At 38.5% G+C, this 23,855-nt stretch overlaps 1 protein-coding gene across 1 annotated transcript in view; it reads right to left on the reverse strand.

Annotated features, from left to right (window-relative positions):
* Positions 1 to 23,855, reverse strand: part of LOC123931857 (glutamyl aminopeptidase) — an 88,052-nt gene that overhangs the window by 46,619 nt on the left and 17,578 nt on the right. Inside the window, exons 3-8 of the mRNA XM_045989486.1 lie at positions 22,554 to 22,685; positions 8,578 to 8,698; positions 5,949 to 6,103; positions 5,380 to 5,493; positions 2,342 to 2,476; positions 472 to 537 (exon numbers count right to left, since the gene is read on the reverse strand). Of these exons, the coding sequence (XP_045845442.1) occupies positions 472 to 537; positions 2,342 to 2,476; positions 5,380 to 5,493; positions 5,949 to 6,103; positions 8,578 to 8,698; positions 22,554 to 22,685 (723 nt within the window). The remainder of the gene's footprint in view (positions 1 to 471; positions 538 to 2,341; positions 2,477 to 5,379; positions 5,494 to 5,948; positions 6,104 to 8,577; positions 8,699 to 22,553; positions 22,686 to 23,855) is intronic.

The raw sequence follows: 23,855 nt of genomic DNA on the forward strand, positions 1-23,855 counted from the left end.
ATTATGGCAGACTGAGCTAATATGTGTGTAAAGGGTATCTAAAATAACTAAGAAGTCTATTCAACTTCTCCATGAAATTTCTTTTTTTTTTTTAAGATTTTTTATTTATTTGACAGAGAAAGATCACAAGTAGGCAGAGAGAGAGAGGGAAGCAGGCTCCCTGCTGAGCAGAAATCCCAATGTGGAACTCGATCCCAGGACCCTGAGATCATGACCAGGGTGAAGGCAGTGGCTTAACCCACTGAGCCACCCAGGCACCCTCTCCATGAAATTTCTGCTGAATGGTAATTACAGAGACGGTGTAGGCACTTAGCTGGGTGTGAAGTCACCTTCTCATGTTTTGCTATTTAATCTCTCCTAAGGAGAGAAAAAGTAAAAAGGGGGTTGTCCTTAATTAATCACATATTGTCACCCATCAGCCATTGATCAGTGTAGCTTACGTTTAATAATATTAAAAGTAATAAATCACACCTGACATCCTTTTTGAAATTTCTCTGGTGTCATCCAGTCTTCAAGCATTCTCAGAATGGACGCTCCCTATGGTATAAAAGAATGGCAGGCTGAACTAGTAAAGGATAGGCAGGAAACAAACACCGGGGGTCGCAATTGTGACCAGTATTGCAATATCTTATTTGTGAGATTATTCAAGATGACCGTACTAAGTCACTTGGCCATAACTCCATAGTTTTAGGATAAAAAATGTGATTTGGCCACCTCCTATATCTCCGCCTCTAAAATAACTAAAAGGTAAAGAGAAATTGATACAGTGGCCATCATTTCAGTGACTTAAGGTTTAAATAATCACTGCACTTCACCAGATGAACCAGCAGATGGGGCTTTTCTAATCAAAGAGAAACGTTAGAACACTTAGAAAACTCCTATTTTTCAGGGACTAAGTAAAGTAATTCCACGATAAAATTCTGCTTACTTCTTAAAGTATATTTCAATACTTCAAAAAGATTACATTTAGTGGAAATAGTTAGTTGAGGAATTATCTGGTCAAATAGTTTATTTAATACAGTTAGATATATCATTAAATGCCTAAAATCCTCTTCAAAAGTAGTTTTATCTCATTTGGTTTTATTTTATCTGAAGAATCTGAGGAACTCCTCTGCTCTCAACTTTCCCTGCATATGTTATAAGATTAATACTAAAATTCACTATTTATACACTTTTAAATCAATTTTCAAATAACTTGCCAGAAAAACATGTTCTTCCCTAGTAAGGGAGCAATTTTTACTGTCATTTAAGTATACATTATTTTTGTACCTACTAGAAGGCTAAAGACTTAGAACATTTATTTATTTATGACCTAATACCTTAAACCCATGGAATATCTCTGACTCAAAGAAACTGATTTAATAAAATATAAGTGTCCCCGTGTGAGTTATTACAACATACTATAAGTGGATTAGAAGTGTCCATTTTAACAGAGGAAAGAATTATTGGTGATGTGAGACAAAAATGAATAAAGGAAGCCTAAAAAGATGCCATGGGAATAATGACACAGAAAGCCAATAATATGATGTTTAACTTTGAAATGGTAAGACATAGAAGGCTTTTTTCACTCAAGCCATTTTATCTTGCATTTATTTTAATAATTATAATATTTTGTTTCAAATAAAAAAATTTTAGGTATTACCCAGAATAAGAAAATGGATTCATTTTCAGCAGCCTTTGAGCCACCTAGCATAGTGGGTAAGCCATGAGCAGCAAAAGCAAAATGACTAAATTATACTGCATGCAGGCATGAAGTTGTTTGGAAGAGGATCTATAGGAAAAGCTGTGGGAGAAAGTGGGTCACTATAGATCTACAGTAGCTTTGCAGACCATGTTCATGGATAAAAATGCCCCATCTACAGCATGCTCATAAAGTCATCTTTGTATGATATAAAAATGATTAAATGTCATTTCGTCATTTCTTCAAACTGAGTTGGGTTTAACTTCTTACTGCCTTCCCTAAAGGCTTCTGTTAGAAAAGGTATCCACGTATATGGCACCAAAGACCACATAGCAGAAGAAGATTAATTGCCCTTAAAAAGTCAAATAAAATAATTTTAAACTTGAAGCTTGAAATGTAAATGTTCAGTTAGAATGAAAGAGGTTATAAACAAAAGTGAAAGGAGAAATTTTTAAAAATCTGATTCAAAATCCTGTGACAATGACCAGCATTGATCAGTTTGACTGAAAAGTACAAACTGTTGAATATTCAGCAACCAGAATAAGCTCTACACTGTTTCCTAGAGCCCATTAGCATAGTCTCACCATTCTTTCCATTTTTAGCATTTACTAAAAGTCACAAAACAGGAAGATGTTCACAACAATGTCATATTTTCCCTACCTTGCTATAGGATATTCCATCAAAAACAGATGTTATTTCAGCAGGAGTTGTCACGGTGACAACAATTGGGTGTGAAGACATCAAAGAATCATCTTCCTGCACAGGTAATACATCTTCAAGTAACATCTGGTCTCTCTGAAAGAACAGAATGAACCAAAAAAAAGACAGCACTTCCTTTATACTGGCTTATATTTCAAAATATCATTTATATATCACTTGGGGGAAAATAAATATAAATGACTCAAATTACTTAAGACAAGGATTAGGTGTTCGAATTAATCATATTTTACCCTTATTGATCTATACTGATTCCATTCTCTCCTTCTATTGTAATTTCTTTGACTTCAACCCTATATGATGGGACAAGAAGACACAAGCATCTGTGAATTCTGTTTCTGCTACTTCAGTGTGACTTTAAGACATGTGCCACACTTTTCAAGCCCTATTTCCGTAACCATGCAATGGGAATAATATCACTTCACAGATTTGTTCCCAGAATTAAGACAGGATGCATGTTGACCAAAAATTGGTGTTCAGGATTTTTTTTTTGTCAACTAATTATTAGAATTTGGATGATTCATACTTACTCAAAGAAAATATTAGTTCTTGCTTTAGTTCTAATAATCGTCTTCTCACCCCAATGCTATGTTTTCTCAGTAAAACAGAATGGTTGAGAGGTCTAGCCCTATAGTCAGACTTTCATGGTTTATAGTTCAGTTTTTCCATTTTCTAGGTATGTAAGTTTAAGGTCTCTAACCCATCAAATAGGGATGATAATGGCTTATGCTTTTTGGAATTGTTAGAGAATTCAATGACAATGCATGCTATGCATTTGGCATAGTAACTGGCAGAGTGAAACCTAACACATTAGCTGCTATTATTATTTTGATTTTTAATCAATTAGATTCTGAAATCTCATTCTGTTAAATCACTATTTAAAAAAAAGTCAAGATTTATGGTCTTACTTAATTAAAAACATTCCCCAAAGAAGAGCGAGCTATATTTACATTTTCCAATTTTGCTATTCCCATTTATAATAGGCAAGGCACTATTTTCAAGCAATGACCACCAATCAAGGTAATTTTCACTTGGATTTTAAATTTTGTTAAACCTAAAAGGCTTAAGTTAAGTAGAAAGAATTCAGTTCTCCGTGTCAGGAAATTTGACAATGGTTTTGGTAGTGCTACCAATTGTCTATGTGAGACTGGAAAGTTTTATTCCCTTTCTGGGCATCAGCTTTTTCACTATGAAATGAGGCTCCACTGTTGTGGTATTTATCAGCCTTTCTTACCATCTGTCTGTGTTTATCTCTTCCCCTCCACCCACCAGAACCTTAACTGGGAACTCCTTGAAGGCAAGAAATGTGTTTTCTTCTGTTTGGGATCCTCTGTAGTGTTCACTGAACACAGAAGATTAAATAAATGTATAAAAAAATGGTTGTATGGACGAATGGATGGAAGAATGGTTGGGATGGACGATGTGATTAAATTTAATTTAAGAACTGCATACTTGGGGCACCTGGGTGGCTCAGTCAGTTAAGCATCTGACTCTTGATTTCAACTCTGGTCATGATCTCAGTGTCGTGGAATCAAGCCCTTTGTCGGGCTCTGTGCTCAAGCAGATATTCTCTCTCTCTCCTTCTTCCTTGCCCCGCCCCACTGCGCACGCTCTCTCTCTCTCTCTCAAATAAATACATAAGTTTTTAAAAAAGGACTTTATACTAAATTCTTCTGAAATTTAATTGGTGTTTTGAAATACTGAATTAGAATATTAAAATGTTAATTATCTTATATATAATACAACAGTATTAAAATGTTATAATTTCTTATAATATCTTGCAATAAGAAGGGCCTCAGGTTACTTTATAGAAAATAAGGAACAATATAATTTTTCATTTATACAGTTTAATTTCAACAAACTACAAAATCAACAATTTTCAACATATATGAGTGATTCTCAGTGAGGAAAAAGTTTTCCCCCAGGAGTCAGCTGGAAATACCTGGACACATTTTTGATTTTACAACTGGGCAGGGAGGGTTGCTTGCATCTAGCATATATGGGCCAAGAATAACCCTTAATTTCCTAAAATGCACAGGACAACCCCCACAATTGTAAACCACTCCCAAATTATCTGGCACAAAAGTCAATATTTCCATGGTTGACACATCCTGATGTAGATTAAAGTTTTAAGCAGGAATTATTGTAAATTAAGTTTCTTACTTTTTAAAGTAAGTTATGGGAAGGGGCCAAGGGGCTTTAGGCATATAAGGGTGTGTTTTTATTTTTTCCAGTAGAGGGCAATAGTCTGTACATTACAAGACCTGTAATTCCTACTGTCACACAGCAACACACTTCTACTTTCACGTATACAAACAGATAAGAGCACTTACACCATCTAAATATCAATAAAAACAGATTAAGCTTTTCAGGAAAAAAAAAAAAAACCTTTAGGGTTCACAGATGTCTTTGTTCCAGGCCCCTCAGGGACACCCGGTAGGATGACACAGTAATTACACATCTTTTTTGGAGCTTTTAAGCTTACAGGATAGAGAACAATGTTCTTCTTTCATAGAGGAGAGGACTGACTCAGGATATGTCACTGGCTCAAGGTCACATCCCCTATAACACTCAGTTTATGCTCTTCTCTCTTTATCACACTATTCCAACAACCTCTGGAAGGTAAGTCCTTTGCAAAATTAGACTTCGATTTTTCAAAGGATTAACACTGCAGAACTTAAATACAGAGCTGTGTTGTCTGAGCTCACTATTTTGTTTTCCTGCTTTGGCACGTGTTATTGAGAGACTCTGTCCAGGACATCCTCAGATTGGGGTGGTCAGTTGCCCTCCAAGGCCTGGGCATTGGCCCTCAACAAGTTATAGTTCAGTGGAACGAACTGACTCCACTCTGTACTCAGAAGGGAATTCCCAGTTCACCACTGCACCAGGCCCCTGACCCAGGAACACTGTCATGGTGTGAAGGTTTCATTCACTTTGCATGAGGCCATTAGATATTGAGAGCTTATGTGTTTCGGGCTCACCATTTGCCAATCTTTTTCTGCTTGGGTTACTCCGAGGAACTCAAAGAAGGAAGCAAATCCTTCATTTAGCCACAAGTCTTCCCACCATTCCATGGTCACAGTATTTCCAAACCACTGAAATTATAAGCAATAAAGAGACAGTTAAATTATTATGCTTGTGGTAGAGAGGCCTAGAAATTTGCAATACGTTTATTTTTCCATGTAAATGTCACTGGATAGAGAAGCGGCAGGCATTATACTTAATTAGCATTTGTTTCCTGCTTGCTTTTTTTTTTTTTTCTATTCCTCCTGATTTTTAAATGATCTTAAATTCTCCTTAGTTTATTGCCTTTATTTAGGTATTATTACTGGGCCTATTTATAGTCAAATTGAAGTGCGTATTTACTAAAGGCAAAACAATGTGTCTTAAAAGGTTTTCATGGTAAGATATTTGCTAGCACTAAGAAAACAGGCAAGATTGTCTGATTGGCTGTGTTTTATTTGCTAAGTTATTATTAATCTCAATCATTCCTATTGTCTTAAGCCACTTTTAAAATAAAACAAGCTAATTTGATACGAAGATTCTATACCTGATGCACAAGTTCATGGGCAACCACACTGGCCACCCTCTGCTGGTTTGACGAGGCTGATTCCTGGGGGTCATAAAGCAAGTTTGTTTCTCTGTAAGTGATGAGACCCCAGTTCTCCATGGCCCCAGTGCCAAAATCTGGAATAGCGATTTTATCTATGGAGAAAGAAACAATCCTATGAGAAATACTTCTTTGAATTTGTTTATAACATTTCTTACTAAATTAAGTTCTGTGCACAAATGCTTTTTCAAAAGGCTAAAAATAATTTCTTAGAGTAAAAAACAATCATCTATTTGTATGAACTTTTCAGCCTCCATGCACTCAGACTTTCCATGGAACTTTTCCTGTTAGCCCCAGATATCAATGTGTCTTTTAGTTTTCAAAGGATACTAATGGCAATACTCTTTTCAGTTCTCTATAATTTTACATCTTTTGTTTCTCTCTGTACTTCTTTTTTATTAGCTGTTTTGGGGCTGTTTTTTTAAGAGTTTTACTTAGGTGACAGAAAGCATCTGTTTTTGAGGATAAGCTGTGAGGAATAAGGAAGTGCCATTTTCAAATGAAGACTTAGAGGTACACTGTTTCCCAGTGCACAGAAATATATTTCTATCCAAGGATGCAGAATATTAAAGAATATCAAATTCACTTTTCCGCTATTTCTGTACAATTTGAGATCAACCCAATTCTTTACTGGTTACCAGTCATTTGCATGCATTAAATAAGTTGGATCAACATGAAATAGAATATGTTCTTTCTAAACTCTCTTCCAGACCTAAAATGTTGAATACTACCAGGAATTTCTATTCTTTATTTTTTCTTGAGCCTATAATCTTTGATAAAACATCAGACAGGAAGAGGCAGTGCCTGTCAGTTCTGAGTTAAATCCCAAACAGAAAATGTTGAGCTTGATTAGTGGACAAAATACAGATTCTTCAACTAATGAACTATGATAAAAATGTAATTTCTTTATTACTACACATGATTTTTTTAAAGTAGGCTTTACGCCCAGTGTGGAGCCCAGTGCAGGACTGGAACTCACAAGCCTGATATCAAGGCCCGAGCTGAGGTCATGAATCAGATGCTTAACCAACTGAGCCCCTCAGGCACCCCATATTATTACTTATATGATTAAATGAGGCATGTAAATAAAAATAAATTAAATTTTTATCTAATAGACAAGCAAAGGTCCTTTCTGGTTACCATAAAGATTCTTAAAGCTTTTTATAAAAGAACAAAAAGTGGATAGATCTTAAATAAAAGTCAAGATTACAGCAGTGGTTTCCTTTCTGTGTTATTTTCATTCTTAGGTTCGGTTATTTTGTCACAAGAATCCCACTTAAAAGGTGGAGTATTCCCCGCAAGGGCCATTATTTTCTATAATATTATGGAGTGTAATTTTTACCTAATCCTTGAAAGGATGGACTTCTTTGTGACCTCATTTCTCTAGTGAGTATTGACATTAAAATTAATTAACTCCATTGTATTTAATAAGTGGGGAGTGTAATAAATGCAGAAGTCAACTGTACAGAAAGTCTAAGACAGAGTCAACTCAGTAAGGATTGAAAATGCATTTAAAAGTATAAAGAAGAAGGTGTATGGGGGAAAGAGAAAAGGGGAACAGAGAAATAAATTTGTGAGAGTTCCACTGCCTACCTTATCCTGGGTGGTTCAAGTAAGATAAAGAGAAAAGAGACTTTTAAATTAATGTGCTTAACATTTTATTAAATATTATTCTGATGTTGATGAACAGTTGCTTCTCTTCCCATCTCTTTCTCTAATATTTGAGAGCTGATGCCATTGAAGAGAAAAATGGAGCATCTGCAAAGTTGCCCAGAGCAACAGCTACCCCCACGTAGAGAATCTGGCATTCCCAGTCACTTTGCATTGATAGTTTATTAAAGTAGAGGCATACACAGAAATAAAGAAATCAGTTTTGGGTTGATTGCTTCCTTGTCGTCTTCATTTTATCCCTACAAATATCTATATGGGTGGTTCATTTAAAGTCTTTGTTAATATCACTCAAAATTACTAATAAAGCACTTCTACTGTGGGTAGAAGTATCATATCTACACCATTTTGATTATAGCCCTAATTTTATTTTAAAAAGAAAACATGCCCCCTCTCCCCCCAGTTAGAAAAAAATATTTATGGAAGGAGTATCAGTGTTTCATTTTAACTGCTGGAGAATCTAGAATTAGTCTTGTACAATGGAAAGACTAGAAGCACATGGGACTCCTATAGCATCATTTATCCTTAACAGTTATCAACTCACTGATGGCAGGGAGGCAATGCAAGCTATACAAAGGGTCATGATTTTGAAATCAAGGAATCTAGGTTACTATTTCTGGCTCCATTATTATCAACACCTGCAGTTTTGCACATTAGTCTTTATTTGCAAGTAAAATTCTATGCATTTATCAGGTACGACCAGAGTAAATATGGACATTATTCTTGGAGGAATCCAAAGTGCATCTTTCAGCATCTAGTAAATATTAGACACATATTTGGGCATATAATAAAGAGACTAAGGGGTGACTATTAACTAAGAATGAGAAAACTTGAGGAAATGGTTTGACTTAGGTAAAAACAAAGGCATATTAAAAATAAGAAAATAAAAAACGAGTCTCACCTAATTTAGGAAGAGCATAAGGCATAGCAAAGTATTCTTCAAAATAATCAAACACAATTTTAGTTACATTTGCAGCATACTCAGCTGTGTGCTTTTGCCGTGGCTGGACGTATATAGTGAGCTATTAAACAAAACACAAAAATTTAGTGAAAACTTTTCTTTATTTGATAAAACACAAAAACTATGATATAAAACATAATGGAAAGAAGGTGAGCTTTGGAGTCAGGTAAGGACTTATTTGAATCCGAGTTTTGGACAAATGATTTCACATCTCTGAGACTCAAGTGTGAAGGAAAACAATACTGTATAACTCTTTGAGCGATTTGAATAACTAGAAATAATGTAAGACACGATGGTTGTGTCCAATATGTTTTTTAAATGTTATTACTTTTTTCCATTTAGAACATATGTTCTTCATATCTGTGTGTCTACCCATCTTTCTATCAATATCTATCTATCTATCTATCTATCTATCTATGTATCTCTGTGTTATTTATCTTTGAGGAAATGAATCATATGACTTTTCTCATCTAAAGAGTTCTTAGGTATATTTTTCCACTGTACTTGTCTACCCATTACTATCCAAATTACCCTTTTGATATTTTAACTATTTTACTCTCAGAGTCTAAAGTACAGTAATTCAAAATTTTCTGAGGGGAGGCATCAATCCTCTAAGTCTCTAAGATATTATTTTGTGTCCCTATGACATGATTTATAAATCACATCTAAGTATAGACTTTTTATCCCTCGGTTTCAGCATGTATGACCCAGCATAGCCAACATGATATTGAAGGAAAAAAACAAAGTTGGAGGACTGATACTGCCTGACTTACAGACTTACTATAAAGCTACACTAATCAAGAAAGAGCAATGTTAGCAAAAGAATAGACAAGTAAATCAATACAACACAATGGTTGAAAAAGAAGTCTTTAAAAAAAAAGTTTGTGGGAGGGCACCTGGGTGACTCAGTCAGTTAGGCATCTGCTTTGGGCTCAGGTCATGATCCCAGGATCCTGGGATAGAGCCTGCTTCTCCCTCTCTCCCCATTCATGCTCTCGATCACTCTCTCTGTCTCTCAAAGTAATAAAATCCTAAAAAAAAGTTTATGAGGAATTCAAAGGAAGCATACTTGCTGAACTTAAGACCTGATTCAAAACCCTCAAGTAAAGAAAAATATGCTTATTTGGTAAATACAAGCCCATCTACCTGAGACACATGACTCATCATTAAAAAAAAGGAAAAGAGGAGAGAAATTATGCCTACTTTCTTCCCGTATTATTCCAAAAGTATTGCTAGTTTTGGTGTTCTCTAAGGCACACATCTCGGGCCATCTTTTCTTAGATGTGAAAACAGCAGAAAGATCCAAGAATTTAAAGGCCAACTACTGAAAGAGCATCCCTGAAATTACTAGAGCTGGCTCACTGTTCCCACATACACTGGGTAGCTGACATTCTTGCTTTAATTGCAAAAGTAAAGATGTGTTCATCTTCATCTTCAAAGGCAACCAACTCACTCAACTACCATCCCAACAGTCTTTGAGCTTTGTCTTGGGTTTGGGTTTGGTTTGTTTTTTTCAGTTACCAGGATAAGTGATACATTTTCTCACTGTTCTCATTCTCTTTATGAACAGTGACTTGAATTTTCCAAGAAGTTGAGTGAAACTAAGGATCCAGTTGGTGGCCACTGTATAGAGCAAAGGTAATCGCCCCCTATGAAATCAAGACCATCGTGTTCAGACAGGACAGCCACAACGCACACTGAGATTCTCAGAACCTTTCATCTGTGAATTAGAGTGTCAAAACTCCCTTGGAATTTCTATCACATCTGTTCTCTACCGTTGAGAAACTTGAGGCAGGATAGTTCCTCTTGACCTACTCCACTGTTATCCACTTACCTACTTTTGTGCCACACATAATGTTTGGAGAATCAAAGTATTGAGAAAGAAGGAGAAAGAGGAAGAAGTAATAACAGTGAGTCCCTAGACTCACTGCTGTGAGTGAAGAGAAGAAAGAGCTAAGAGTAGGAACCCCAGGTGAACATCTGGAAGGAGAAAGACTATATTCTTTGTGCTGAATCTTCTTTCCCATGCTAGTGGATTGGCTCCCTTCATAGAGAATGCTTCTGAGAACAACATAATCTGGTTTTTCTCACTCTCCATATTTCTGTGGTTGGATTGATGTTAATGTAAATTCAATCAGAATGAAAGTAGCCCTTTCCTCTTTTGTTTCTGAGAAACACCACCATGAAAGTATGTTCTGTCTTTACAGTCTGGCCAGTCTGAAGATCACCTGTGATCTGTGACCTTTATTTTGAAGGGTCATCAATCATATTTTCTGACCATTGCTCTGATTCACTGAGCTAAGCACTCAAGAATATATAGATTCAGTCATTAATCTTGTAACATAATCAGATGAAGTTTATCCAGAGTGTGTCCTATCTGCCATATGTAACAAACATTCTTACTCTAAAGACTCTACCAACATGCTAATATCATGTGCTCTCTGAAGCTTCAAAATCCTTTACGTAGCATCCATTTAATAGCAGATCAACTGTGATGTTCAGATTTGGTGATTTAAGCATCCTCCCCTCTGCTAGCTGCCAGCACTCCCCCTCTGCTAGGTTTTTCCTACTCTCTGACCTCATCTTCAGTGGATGGTCCATCCACATCTCCCACTCCTTTTTGTGGGCTTTGGTAAAGGTAGCTAGCCTTCCTCCATCACTGGCTAAGCCACAGTGCCTTTATCCATGACAAAGCTTAGGAAACTACCCCTGAATTGTCATCACTTTGTAATAATTGTCATTTTTTGAGTTTACAAGCTTGTTTCACTAAGATGACTTTTCAAAGCCTATGGCTGACAATATTAAAATGGCATGGAGTGAGGAGGGAGATATGCACATACACTCTTTCTTCTTTCTGCCTTCTAAAAGAGACATATATCCTTTATTATTCGAGGATTCTGTTAAAGGTCAAATATGAAGTTTACATTTAAGCTTTATAATCTTATATAGAAGTATCCAGTTTGTAAGCCTTCAAAAACCTATATTTGGTTTTTAGAGATAATATGTACCCTAAGTGAATCAAATTACCTAGATATACCACTGTTGGATACTATTAGTCATATCTCAAAACATGGAATCTATGGAGCTGGTGTCAGATCTTAGATCTACGCTTTCCAATGGATATACTCAGCTGATTATTCTTTTGGGAGGTGTGATATATCTATATACTTTATCATCATCATTGTTGTTATTACTTTTCTCTTATCGTATGGGAACTGCCTGTAAAGAAGACTTCCACAGTTCTTCATATTGTCCCTTTCATTCAAGTGACTCCAGGAATTTGAGAGATGGAATTTATGTCCATGAAAATTAGCAACCTGACTGGTTGTGGTCACTTGCTTCATGTGTCATCATTATGATTAATCATTAGTCCTACTGAGCGTTTAAAATTTCCAGGTAATGTGATAAGCGCATTCTGTGCAATGTCTCACTCTACACATCAATTCTACGAATCTGGCATATTCATAGTAATACGATATAATTTTTTGCCTCACTCTTAAGTTCCACTATTCTAGTTTCCACAATTAGAAAGTCCAAAGAGTTCTGAAAATAAAAAGCTTTTTATATGTTCAGAGCACACTGATTTGGCAGTCTTGTTAGACCTGAACAAATAGTAGTTTTTTAATCATCTTTTTATCATCATCTCACTACAAGAATATTGCTACTTTTGTAAATAATGACTCTCTGATTGTAAAATGTTGCCCCAGATGCTGCTGTGGTACTCAAGAATATGCAATAGTTGGGATGCCTGGATTGCTCGGTGGGTTAAGCCTCTGCCTTCAGCTCAGGTCATGGTCTCAGGGTCCTGGGATCGAGCCCTGCATCGGGCTCTCTGCTCACAGGGAGCCTGCTTCCACCTGTTACTCTGCCTGCCTCTCTGCCTACTTGTGATCTCTCTGTCTCTCTCAAATAAATAAATCTTAAAAAAAAAAAGAATATGCAATAGTTGTACCATATTACCTTTGCAATTGCGAAAATCTCCAAATTTTAACATATACCTAGCTACATGATTTTATTTTTTTAAAATATTTTATTCATTTATTTGACACAGAGAGAGAGATCACAAGTAGGCAGAGAGGCAGCAGAGAGAGAAGGGCAAGCAGGCTCCCTGCCAAGCAGAGAGCCCGATGCGGCGCTCGATCCCAGGACCCTGAGATCATGACCTGAGCTGAAGCCAGAGGCTTTAACCCACTGAGCCACCCAGGCAGCCCGATTTTATTTATTTTTTAAAAAAGATTATCTCTTTATTTAGAGAGAGACAGAGAGAGTGAGCAGGGGGAGGGGAAAGGAGGGAAAGAATCTCAACCAGGCTCCCCACTGAGCAGGGAGCCCAACAGAGGGCTTGATCTCAACATCGAGAGATCATGACTTGAGCCAAAACCAAGAGTCAGACGCTTAACCGACTGAGCCACCCAGGCGCCCCTAGCCATCCAGTTTTAGGTAAGAACCGTAGACCTCTATTTCATATTTTAGAGCTTGAATGGTTTAAAAAATAAACTTCCTTATTGTGTACATGAGAAACATGAAGATTAAGGCAAAACTGACAGTAGTCTTCAGTCCAAAGTTGGGTTTTTATTGTATCATTCTGTCTCCTCTCCCTCCTCTAAGAGTGAAACCTGACTTTCCCTGGCTGCAAATTCGAGTTCACCTCAGCTCATGGCTCATGGAGTGATGAGGAGCATTAAATAAGCTAGTGCATAAAGCAGGGCTCGACATGTTAAGTTTTATGCATCCCATCAAGAACACTGGTATCACTACTGATAAGACACTGAATGATTAACCTCTGTAATTTTCTTTGTCTGCCCTTCCTTGTAGGTGAGTGATAGCCCCATTACCAGTAGCGACATTAAGATGATACCAGAAAAAGTAAAATTGTTTGACTGCCAAAATAGGCTTTTCCTGCCCACACAATAAGTTTGAAAGCCAAAACCTTTAGAATTGCCAAAGACTGGTTAGAAGGGCTTTGGGACGTATAAGCAGAGGGCCAAGAAAAAAGCAACCTGCAGAATTTATGCTGTAACAATAGATTGGAAAGAGAACAGAGGAAGGTCCAGCTCTCCCTCAAAAAACTACGCTAGAATTACCTGCACCAGGAGAAGGGTAGTGAGGCTAAGGAGTCAAGACTGGAAGAACGTGCCAGGGTCAGAGGCGAAGGCCCTGAACACAGAAAGTCCCTATGCACAGAGAGACATCAGCCTGAACAGACTGCCAGCTTCCACTGTCACCACCACCCTGGTCAGAAGCCAAGCCAATGCCTGCAGGGTTCCCACAGCCCCCTGAGAGCGCTACAGGTCAGCTGTGCCCCCGCTCCATTTCCTACTGTCCTTGTGTGTTGAGTGCTTTCTCTTGACTGCGCCATCCCGGTTTGCCCAGGAATGGCCAAGGAATATAAGTCTATTGCTTATTTGTGTACATCTCTAGTCCCAGCATAATTCATAGCACTATCTCTATTATTTATATTTTACCTATTAAATATACTTGACCTGGGCGCCTGGGTGGCTCAGTGGGTTAAGCCTCTGCCTTCAGCTCATGTCATGATCCCAGAATCCTGGGATCGAGTCCCGCATCCAGCTCTCTGCTCAGCAGGGAGCCTGCTTCTCTCTCTCTCTCTCTCTCTCTCTGCCTGCCTCTGGCCTACTTGTAATCTCTCTGTGTCAAAGAAATAAGTAAAATCTTAAAAATAAATAAATAAATAAATATACTTGACCTATCGGCAACAGCCTGCCTTTCCGCCGTCGATCATTTCGCAGGTTTAACACCTGTTCATCTCTTGAGGTTTTATAGTCTTACCTGAACTGCTCCAAGTAGGGGCACCACTATATAAGGCCCAGGATATCTACAGGGCCTCTAAACACAGGGCGAGATCTTTGGCGTTGTAAGAGATGATATGACCAGCAAAGACCTGAAAACCCACTTGGGTGACACTAGGCAGTGGTGACCACCTGTTTCACATCGCGACTGAACCACAGGTACCTTAGCATCTTCGGTTCCCATCCGGCCTTAACCTTCTCCCCGTGCACACGGCCGGGGCTCAAAAAAGTTACCAAAATAATCTGACTGGTTGTTTCATTACCATTGCCCGGGTAGCCAGGATGAGAAAGAGAAAATAATTCCACTTCGTTTTTAAGGCCAGAAACGCGCCCTAAAGGTAGAGGGCTGGTGTTACTTAAACATGCCATCGTGTGTTGAATTGCGACGTCTGTATTCCTCCGCACGTTCTGGCGGCGGGCAGCGTTGTGGCGGAGGAATACTTGACAGAAAGCAGTGGTGGTACACCGAGGGTTTTTCAAGTTTTGTTTGAGGCTGCCTGATCCCTGCAATGTGGTCTATTCTTCCTAAGTTTGAGCTTGCCCATTCCCCACAGAAAAATCATCAGAAATATGCAAAACCGTGGCTCCAAGTGTGGGGGGCTAAGGACTATTTTTCTGCCTTGGCTTTGCAGGTTTAAATATGGCCAGAACTCTGGGTTTGCAACTCAGCTGCTGGGAGGTGCTGTTTGGGAAACAACCTGGCACCTTCACCTGGGTTCCACCAAGGATTTGTGAGAAGCTTACTTTTCCTTTGAGTCAGAACTGAAGTTGTGTGAGGCGTGATGATTATCATTAACGCAGTATAATTTTTTTTTAGAACAAAAACCAAACTTTAGGGGCACCTGGGTGGCTCAGTGGGTTAAAGCCTCTGCCTTCGGCTCAGGTCATGATCCCAGGGTTCTGGAATCGAGCCCCACATTGGGCTCTCTGCTCAGAGGGAAGCCTGCTTCCCTTCTTCTCTCTGCTTCTCTCTCTGCTTGCCTCTCTGCCTATTTGTGATCTCTGTCTGTCAAATAGATAAATAAAAATCTTAAAAAAAAAAAACCCAAACTTTAAAAAGTCTAATTTACCTCATAGCCTTCTATAGTATTTTTAATTCATATTATGTTTACATTTTTGCAAATATAAATCAAGAATACCAATCATTAGCGATCCTCTATGGCTTTCTGAATTGAATACATTCTTTTGGGGAAGATTAAGAGCCATGAAATTAGAATAGCCCTTCCAGTAAAGAAATGAATTCTTTTTAAAAAGCTCATAAAAACATTATTAAGATTAAAGTCATTCTGAAAGCTTCACAAAGCCATAGCAAAAATGTCCTTTTAAATAATAAGGTAAACCTACGTCAAAAATAGCTCTGGGGCAGTAGAAAATTGTCATTAGAACGTGACAGTAAGAATAGAGGTGGGCAAGATCCACTGATGAGTAAGAAAATGAGTGGTCAAAGCTTTAAGGAGAAATAGGTATGTAACCTTTAGCTATCTCACCCTGTAAATATTTGTTCATCACTAAGGCTAAAATATATCTCCATAAATTTTCTGATATCTTTCCTTCAGGAAGTGGGGCTTAATCCCTTTTCTTTTGTGAATGGGCTGTACTTAGTGATCACTTATAAGAGATAGAATACAGAAAAGAAAAATAGTAATGTATACTACAGAAGCCTAGCAGACATCACCTTAACCAAGTGATCAAAATTAGCCTTGCGAGTACTGAGTTGTGTTCATAGCACCTACCCCCTGACGTGATCTAATGAGAAGGGTACCTTATCTCTGTGTTATTTTTCCTTCAAATCCGAAACCCCACTCAAATCATGAGAAAACATCAGACAAACTCAGCTTGAGGGACATTGTACAAAATATCTGACCAGTACCCTTCAAAAGTATCCAGATCATTAAAAATGAGGAAGGACTGAGAAAATGCCATAGACTGCACAAAATTAAGGAGACATCATGACTAAGCACAATGTGGTATCATCTATTGGACCCTGGAACAAAAAAGGCAATTAGTGGGAAAACTGGTGAAATTCAAAGAAAGTCTGTAGTCTAGTTCATAGTTTTGCACAAACCTAATTTCTTAGTTTTGATGAATGGATAATAAATGGTTTTGTGAGATGTTAACTTTGGCATAAGCTGAGTGAAAGTCACATAGGGACTCTGTTGTATCTTTGTAATTCTTAATTCTAAAATTATCTCAAAATAAGAAGTTTAAAAACATATCTGAGTATAAAACAATGAAACTTATTTCTAATGACTATTTCCATGTGAGGGAATGCATAAATGAAAATCCATGGCAAAAAAAACCCTAAAACTTCTCTAAAATATGAAGCTTATTAAAACAAACAAACACCAGACCCCTGTTTCCTGCCCTCAACCAATCTTTCCAATGCAGACAAATAATGGACTAAGCCAGAAGGAAGTAAGAAGATACAGACAAGTAGGAAGGATTCACTCAAACATGTAATTCCAGTGCAACTATTCAAGAATCATCCTGTAACTTTCTGGAAGCAGGCACACTATAATCTCTCTTACTGAGTTAATCAAATCAATATGGTTATAGTATAAACCTAAATAATGGGTAATACCAGCACTCTCTTAGTGAGCAGTCCCCCTCAACTTCTTCCCCTGTTCATGAAAGCCAAGGAGACACTAGAGTTGAAATAATCTCCAGAAAGCTGACTTTTTGCATATTCTTCTTTACAAAAGACAGAGGTCAAATGCCCAAAGAAACCCAAATAGAACTTACTTTCTCAGGAACAGGATCACCCTTACCATGTAACTTGTCCTTAATTTGATTCCTGGATGATTAGTGCAAAACTAAAAATTCTGGCTAAGTTACTAAAGTCATAGGTCAAATGTACTTCGTAAAGCTAATAACTTAGAATGATTTTATACACGGTAATATGGGTGATTTTCCTTGTTTTCTATCCACTTTTTCGATCCAAATTTTCAATAATGTATGGTATTTAACCCATAATTTTTAAAATTTAATAATATATTCATAATCCATGTTGTTCTGGATTTGAAAATGGAATGCAATATAGCCCAGTGGAAAACTTTGAACTAACCTGTCAGTTTAATGACATTTTTATCAAGGACATTGTTTCCCATAATTTGACTCCTATTAAAATAATACAGTGCATTTTGTTGATAATTCAGGAGTTAATTCACTTAAGTGAAAAAGTCATATAATCTCCACATTTTGTACTGAACATGTTTTTTTTAAGTTTTGCTCTTCTAGATAGAATTCAGTGATTCATTTATTTTATTTTTTCATTCCCATAACTTATTTATTTTATAAATGGGAGTTTGCACCTTCTGACCCCCTTCACCCATTATACCCACCTTCCACCCCCCTGCCTCTGGCAACCACCACCATGTTCTCTGTATCTATGAGCCTATTTTTTCAGTTTATTTTTATTTTTGTTTTGTTTGTTTTTTAGCTTCCATGTGTAAGTGAAATCACACAGTATTTGTCTTTCTCTGTCTGTCTGACTTCACTTAGCACTGAAGATGCACTTACGTTGTCACAAATGACAAGATTTCATTCATTAATTGCAGAATAATAGTCCTCTGTGTGTATGTATGTTTGTGTGTAATTATCCATTTGTCCGTTAATGGACGCTTAAGTTGTTTCCATATCTTGGCTGCTGTCAGTAATACTGCAACGAACATAGGACCTCATATATCTTTTTGAGTTTGTGTTTTATTTTCTTTGGATAAATACCTAAAGATTTTATTTACTTTAAAACACTTAAACAATCAACTGAACCTGAAAAAGGCCTCAGGAGTTTTTTTGTTTTGTTTTGTTTTATTTATTTGACAGAGAGAAATCACAACTAGGCAGAGAGGCAGGCAGAGGGAGAGGAGGAAGAAGGCCCCCCGCGGAGCAGAGACACCCCCCCCCCATGCGGGGCTCGATCCCAGGACCCTGGGATCATGACCTGAGCCGAAGGCAGAGGCTTTAACCCACTGAGCCACCCAGGCGCCCCAAGAGTTTTCTTAACCAACAGAGTTTAAAGTCTTTCCATCAAGGGCTGGCCTCAATTGTTGCTAAATTTCTTGGAGTAACTCTTCAAGTTATCCTGGGTTTTTTTGGACTGAATCAAAATGTAATGCAAATAATATTCAAAAAAAGAAATAGGGGCACCTGGGTAGCTCTGTGGGTTAAAGCCTCTGCCTTCGGCTCAGGTCATGATCCCAGGGTCCTGGGATCGAGCCCCACATCGGGCTCTCTGCTCCTCAGGGAGCCTGCTTCCTCCTCTCTCTCTGCCTGCCTCTCTGCCTAGTTGTGATTTCTCTCTGTCAAATTAATAAAATATTAAAAAAAAAAAGAAATATACAGAGTTAAACTTAAAAGTCTTTGGAGCTACCTTCCAAACTCAGTTACCTTCCTCCTCCTCCTCCTCCTCCTTCTTCTTCTTCTTTAAGTTACCTTTCTTCTTAACAATATTTTGGGGTGAGTCCTCTAATCTAATTTTTTCTCATGAGGAACAAGGACATTTTAAGAATGGTTCAACTACTATAACCACAATGCAGTCTCCAGTAAACAAGAACATAGGTCTGGATTCTGTGTTTGCTGATATAAAGGAATTACTGTCAGAATAGCGAACACCTCCAAGAGAATTTAATCAGGGTACTAATGATTCTTGATTGCACGGTATAATCTGATTACAAATAGCAAATGATTGCTGTACCAGAATAATACTGTCAGAAGCCAAGTGGATAAGGTGGATAAGAACGGTCTTTGGGGGTACCTCAGTGGCACATCAAGTTAAGTGTCTGACTCCGTCTCAGGCCTTGATCTCAGGGTCCTGGGATCAAGCCCCACATCAGGTTCCCCACTGGGTGAGGGATCTGCTTGTCCCTCTCCTTCTTCTTCTGTCCTTCCCCCTGCTGTGCGAGCTCTCACGCTCTCTCTCTTTCAAATAAATAAGTAAAATCTTAAAAAAAAAAAAAGAATGGTCTTTGGGCTCATTAAATTTCTACTAAAAGTATTGTATCACACAAAAACTACTTCGTTTTTTTAACTGAAATAGAAACACAAGGACTTTGGGTCAAGATGCTACAGTAACCTGAAGCTCTGATGTACCCCCATATACAGGAATGACAGGTGCAATGTAAAAATGAAAAACCCACAAGACACATTAGGACTTTAAACAAAAGCTCCATGGACTTGATAAAAATACAAAGCAATTGTCAGAACTCAAGGCACAGGTCAACTGATAATTGGTAACATGCTCCTGAGGGTCAGGGCCAGGTAGGTTATGCTTTGGAAATCATGTTTCTAAACTCTGGCTACTGATGTCTCATTGTTTTCTCATAGCTTTCTGTTCTATTTTATGGTGATCATACCTTCTTGAATCTCCAAGAGCAATAACTGAAGGCTGTATGTGTGAGAAAATTTCATTTTTTACGGCCTTTTTTTTTTTTTTGGAATTCTCTTTACTTTCCCCAGTTATTACTATTTGCCCCCATTGTGTTTCTCTGTTTATTTGTCTTGGATTTTCTCTTTTATGTTTCCTCATACACCTGTTGATCTGAAGTTGTCTGTTCAGCTCTAAAAACGCAGCAGAGTTGGATTGCATTCCCGCCGCTGTCACATTTAGGTAGGCTTACGTAGTTTGGTTTCCTGGTAATTCTTTCTGGAGTGGGAAATTGCACAGGGGCATTTGTGCTTGAATGCTGCCAGATTTCAATTTAGAGGGAGTGGGTAGGAAAAGCCAGGCAGGGACCTTCTAAAATGCCAGTGAGGAGAAATTTACCACAAGCTGACATTCACACTAGATGTCTTAAAAGTTTTCTTACAAGGTTCTGTTCACCTTTTGTAGAAAACAGCCTACCAGGTTTTGCAGGAGGGCAAAATCTGGTTGCAAGTCTTCTGTAGATGGGGTGGGAGGAAAAGCACCCACTTTGCTAAGCTCCATGCTCACTTTCACTGCTTTCTCCTGACCCAGAGTCTCTTGGAAGTGTCCAAGGAGATTATGGCTTTCTGTTCCTCTCTTAACAAATAGGTGACCAGAAAGCAATGTATTATGACAATATTCACTTCCCACCCAGATGGTGAAAACTTCACCAAATTTACGATTATATGTTATAGGCTCAGCCCTGATATTTAAGAAATATTTACCACTTCAAGGCCATTGGGATCTTCTGCCAAATTATATTTTCCATAATGTCATCCAAATCCTCTATATAAAATCCATCACTAGATGGTACAGGCTCTAATGACTCAACCAGTCACTGTCACCACCTTATGAATAAGTGTCCTTGGTCAGAGGACCAGGTGATAGAGTCACACTGGAAATGCAAACATACTGTCACTGTGGGAAATAACACCAAGAACCCTGCCATTTTGCTGATTGCTTGGTTGCATGGTCTTCATTTAGGAAATTACATCATCATTAGTGAATTGTTTAAGCTTTCTGCTTTGCCTTGGCATTTCTACCCAAAATAAAAAAACTTGCCCCAAACATAATCATCATGTTTAAAAATTGGTGTGAAAACACTTGCACACGATGAAAGACATTCGTGCAACTCAACTGCAGGGGATGAAGAAAGCACCGCCAGTCAAAAATTCTATGACTGCTGTGAGAAGGAAGAGAAAAGAAGCTGGACTAATGCTTTCCCCTCTATGGGAAGAGCACCAGCAGTGACGTGCACAGCACAGAAAAACCATTTACTTTTTCCAGCAGCATTTCTGTTTTACACCTAATATTAACTATTAGCCCCCAATAGTGCCCTTTACCATGACTGAAGATCACATCAAAGCAACGCATGTGGTAAGGAATGACAGAACTCATGGTATATCACCATGATATACAGTGCCTTTGAAAAGTCTCAGGACATTCCCCCATTTGCTACAATCTGGACACACTACAGACAGCACGCTGGTAATCACAATTGACTTCTAGTGCTCAACCTTAAGGTAAATTCCCTCGGGAGGCAGTTTCACAGGAAATAGAGGAATTCATCCCTTCCTTCCAGTGATTGGTAAAGAGGTAAACATATTTTTAGAATATCATATTTCAGAAGGTGTAGCAGGGTATGATATTTGGAAAGATTTTGAGTCTCCACCACTTGCCACCCAGGTGATTTGAGCAAATTACTTAAACATATTAAATTTCACTTCTCTCATCTGTAAAATAGGAGCGATGATTTTTTTCCTTAAAAAGTTATATTGCAAAGAGTATGAGGTTTTATATATGTAGTATGTTGCACAGAGGCGAACTAACCAAAAGACAGATTGAGCAAGTGTTTAGGGCAGAAGCAAAAGGGGGACTCCAAAATGAGAAGACTAATTAGGTAAAAGTATTTGCATTTTCAAAAGAAAATTATTGGTCATGTTAATTTAATTTATTTTATTTTATTTTCAAGATTTTATTTATTTTTTGAGAGAAAGAGAGCACGTGCGCACGCGCCAGAGAGCACAAGCGAGGGTGGGGGGGGCAGGCGGAGGAGAAGGGGCAGAGGGAGAAGCAGACACCCTGCTGAGCAGGGAGCCCAATGTGGGGCTCGATTCCAGGACCCTGAGATCAGGACCCGAGTTGAAGGCAGACACTTAACCAACTGAGCCACCCAGGCATCCTGGTCATCTTGATTTTAAAAAGCTTTTTTTATCTCTCATACTTTTAAAAATGTTTTTTGGCACTTTGTTGTTGTCTTATTTTGAATTATATATAGGAATGGCAGCGCAGACTCTGAAGGGTACTCATCTTCCTGCAGTCTCCTCCTGCCTCTCTGGTATCCAACCAGGACCCCACCCAAACACACATACTCAACCACTTCACTAAACTGGGCACACTCAAATAATTTAATATATTTGTGCTGATGTACTTAGGAGCTTGTTTTGTTTTAATAGTGAATTTTCTTTTTAAAATAATCCCAAACTAGTCATTCCTATGTTGGTCATGTTTGTTTATTTTTCACACATGTCCTTTTGGCTTACGATGTTCTAGATTGTTCAGTGTATCTATCATCAGGCTCACAGATCCCGAGAACTAATGGGCTTTTCCCGTCTGTTATGTGAGGAGAAAAACTATTCAAAAACCATAGACAATTAATCACAAACGCATAGGTAGGAAATCTTAAAAAGTATAATGGGACTCACAGGTACTCCCCGCTCTGACATTCTCTCAACACGGTCAAACTGATGTACAGCAAAGCACACCAGGTAAGTGCTCATAGGGACAGACTTCCTGAAAGTTGTTCTTTTCCATTTATCGTCCATCGACTCTTCTTTCTATTGAAAACAAAAGATGAGCTTTTGTTGATCAAAAGATCAATCATGTACCCAACAAACAAATCAGCTCTCCAAATCTGGCTTTTCGGTCCAGTCTGTCAGAGCTTAGGGATAACATTTCTTCTTACTCCTGAATGGTGATAAAAGAAAAAGACGGAAGGAAAAGGCATTTATTTTTAGTCCTGTGAAAGAGTGATTCAGCTGTGCGCTGTATGAGGTTTCCCAAGGAAGTATAGAACTTTGACTGTGGTGCAGGAATTTGTCTTTCTGCATTAATACATGATCCTGACCATAATATTTGAGGGGAGACCAGCTCCATCAATGAAGAAGAGGCTCGTGCTCCGAGGGAGCATGAGAGGGCAGTCGCTGTACCAGCCACAGCAGGATGGTAGGTTCTCTTTTCCATCGCTGGGGTCTCCATCAAAGACCCAAGGTATCATCATCACTAAAGTCACTGCCTTGGTTACCACGGACAGAGAGAAGGATTTCATTCCTTGATGTCACTACTGATTCCACCTGTCCAGTTTGCTGTCCATGCCAGCATTGCCTTCCTCGCCGCCAATCACCAGTCCAGCTCTATCCATGGATACTTGCCCAACTCCTGCTACCATTGTTTCAATACTTCCATGGGCCCTGCAGCCACATAGTAAGTCACCACTGGGGGAAGCGGGGACACCTTCGTGGGGGATTAAGTGAGGAAGGCTGGACTAGAATCAGTGCTCCTTGACAAGTAAGCCTGTGAGGGCAAGTGCCGGGAGAGAAGTGTGCAAGCGTCAGCAAAGTTACTCTACAGTAGGAACTAGCAGTGGAACTAATTTTGATCTCCTAATGACCCAGAATATTCTCCTTCTACCAGGACAACTGTCGGGAACGAGTGATGGGGGAGGAAATACACTCTGCAAAACGCAAAGGTCATCTGGGAGGTCTAAAGCAGAGGCTGGTAAGGTTTGCATCCTCTCTCCTCGCGTCTGCCCTCCTCCTTCCAGAAAGAACATTTAAAGGGCCTTTTACCCTGACCCAGTCTTCTAGATTAGTGGGTTGGACTTTTTAAGTTTATTTTCTCCTCTTTCTTCTCCAGTCAAAACTCAATGGGTCGGGTGACCAACACCAGAAGAAAACAAATTGATATACGAATTCACATTGGGAGGTGCAGAGAGCTGCCAACGATTT

Source organism: Meles meles, chromosome 2 (assembly GCF_922984935.1).
Source record: "Meles meles chromosome 2, mMelMel3.1 paternal haplotype, whole genome shotgun sequence".
NCBI lineage: Eukaryota > Metazoa > Chordata > Mammalia > Carnivora > Mustelidae > Meles > Meles meles.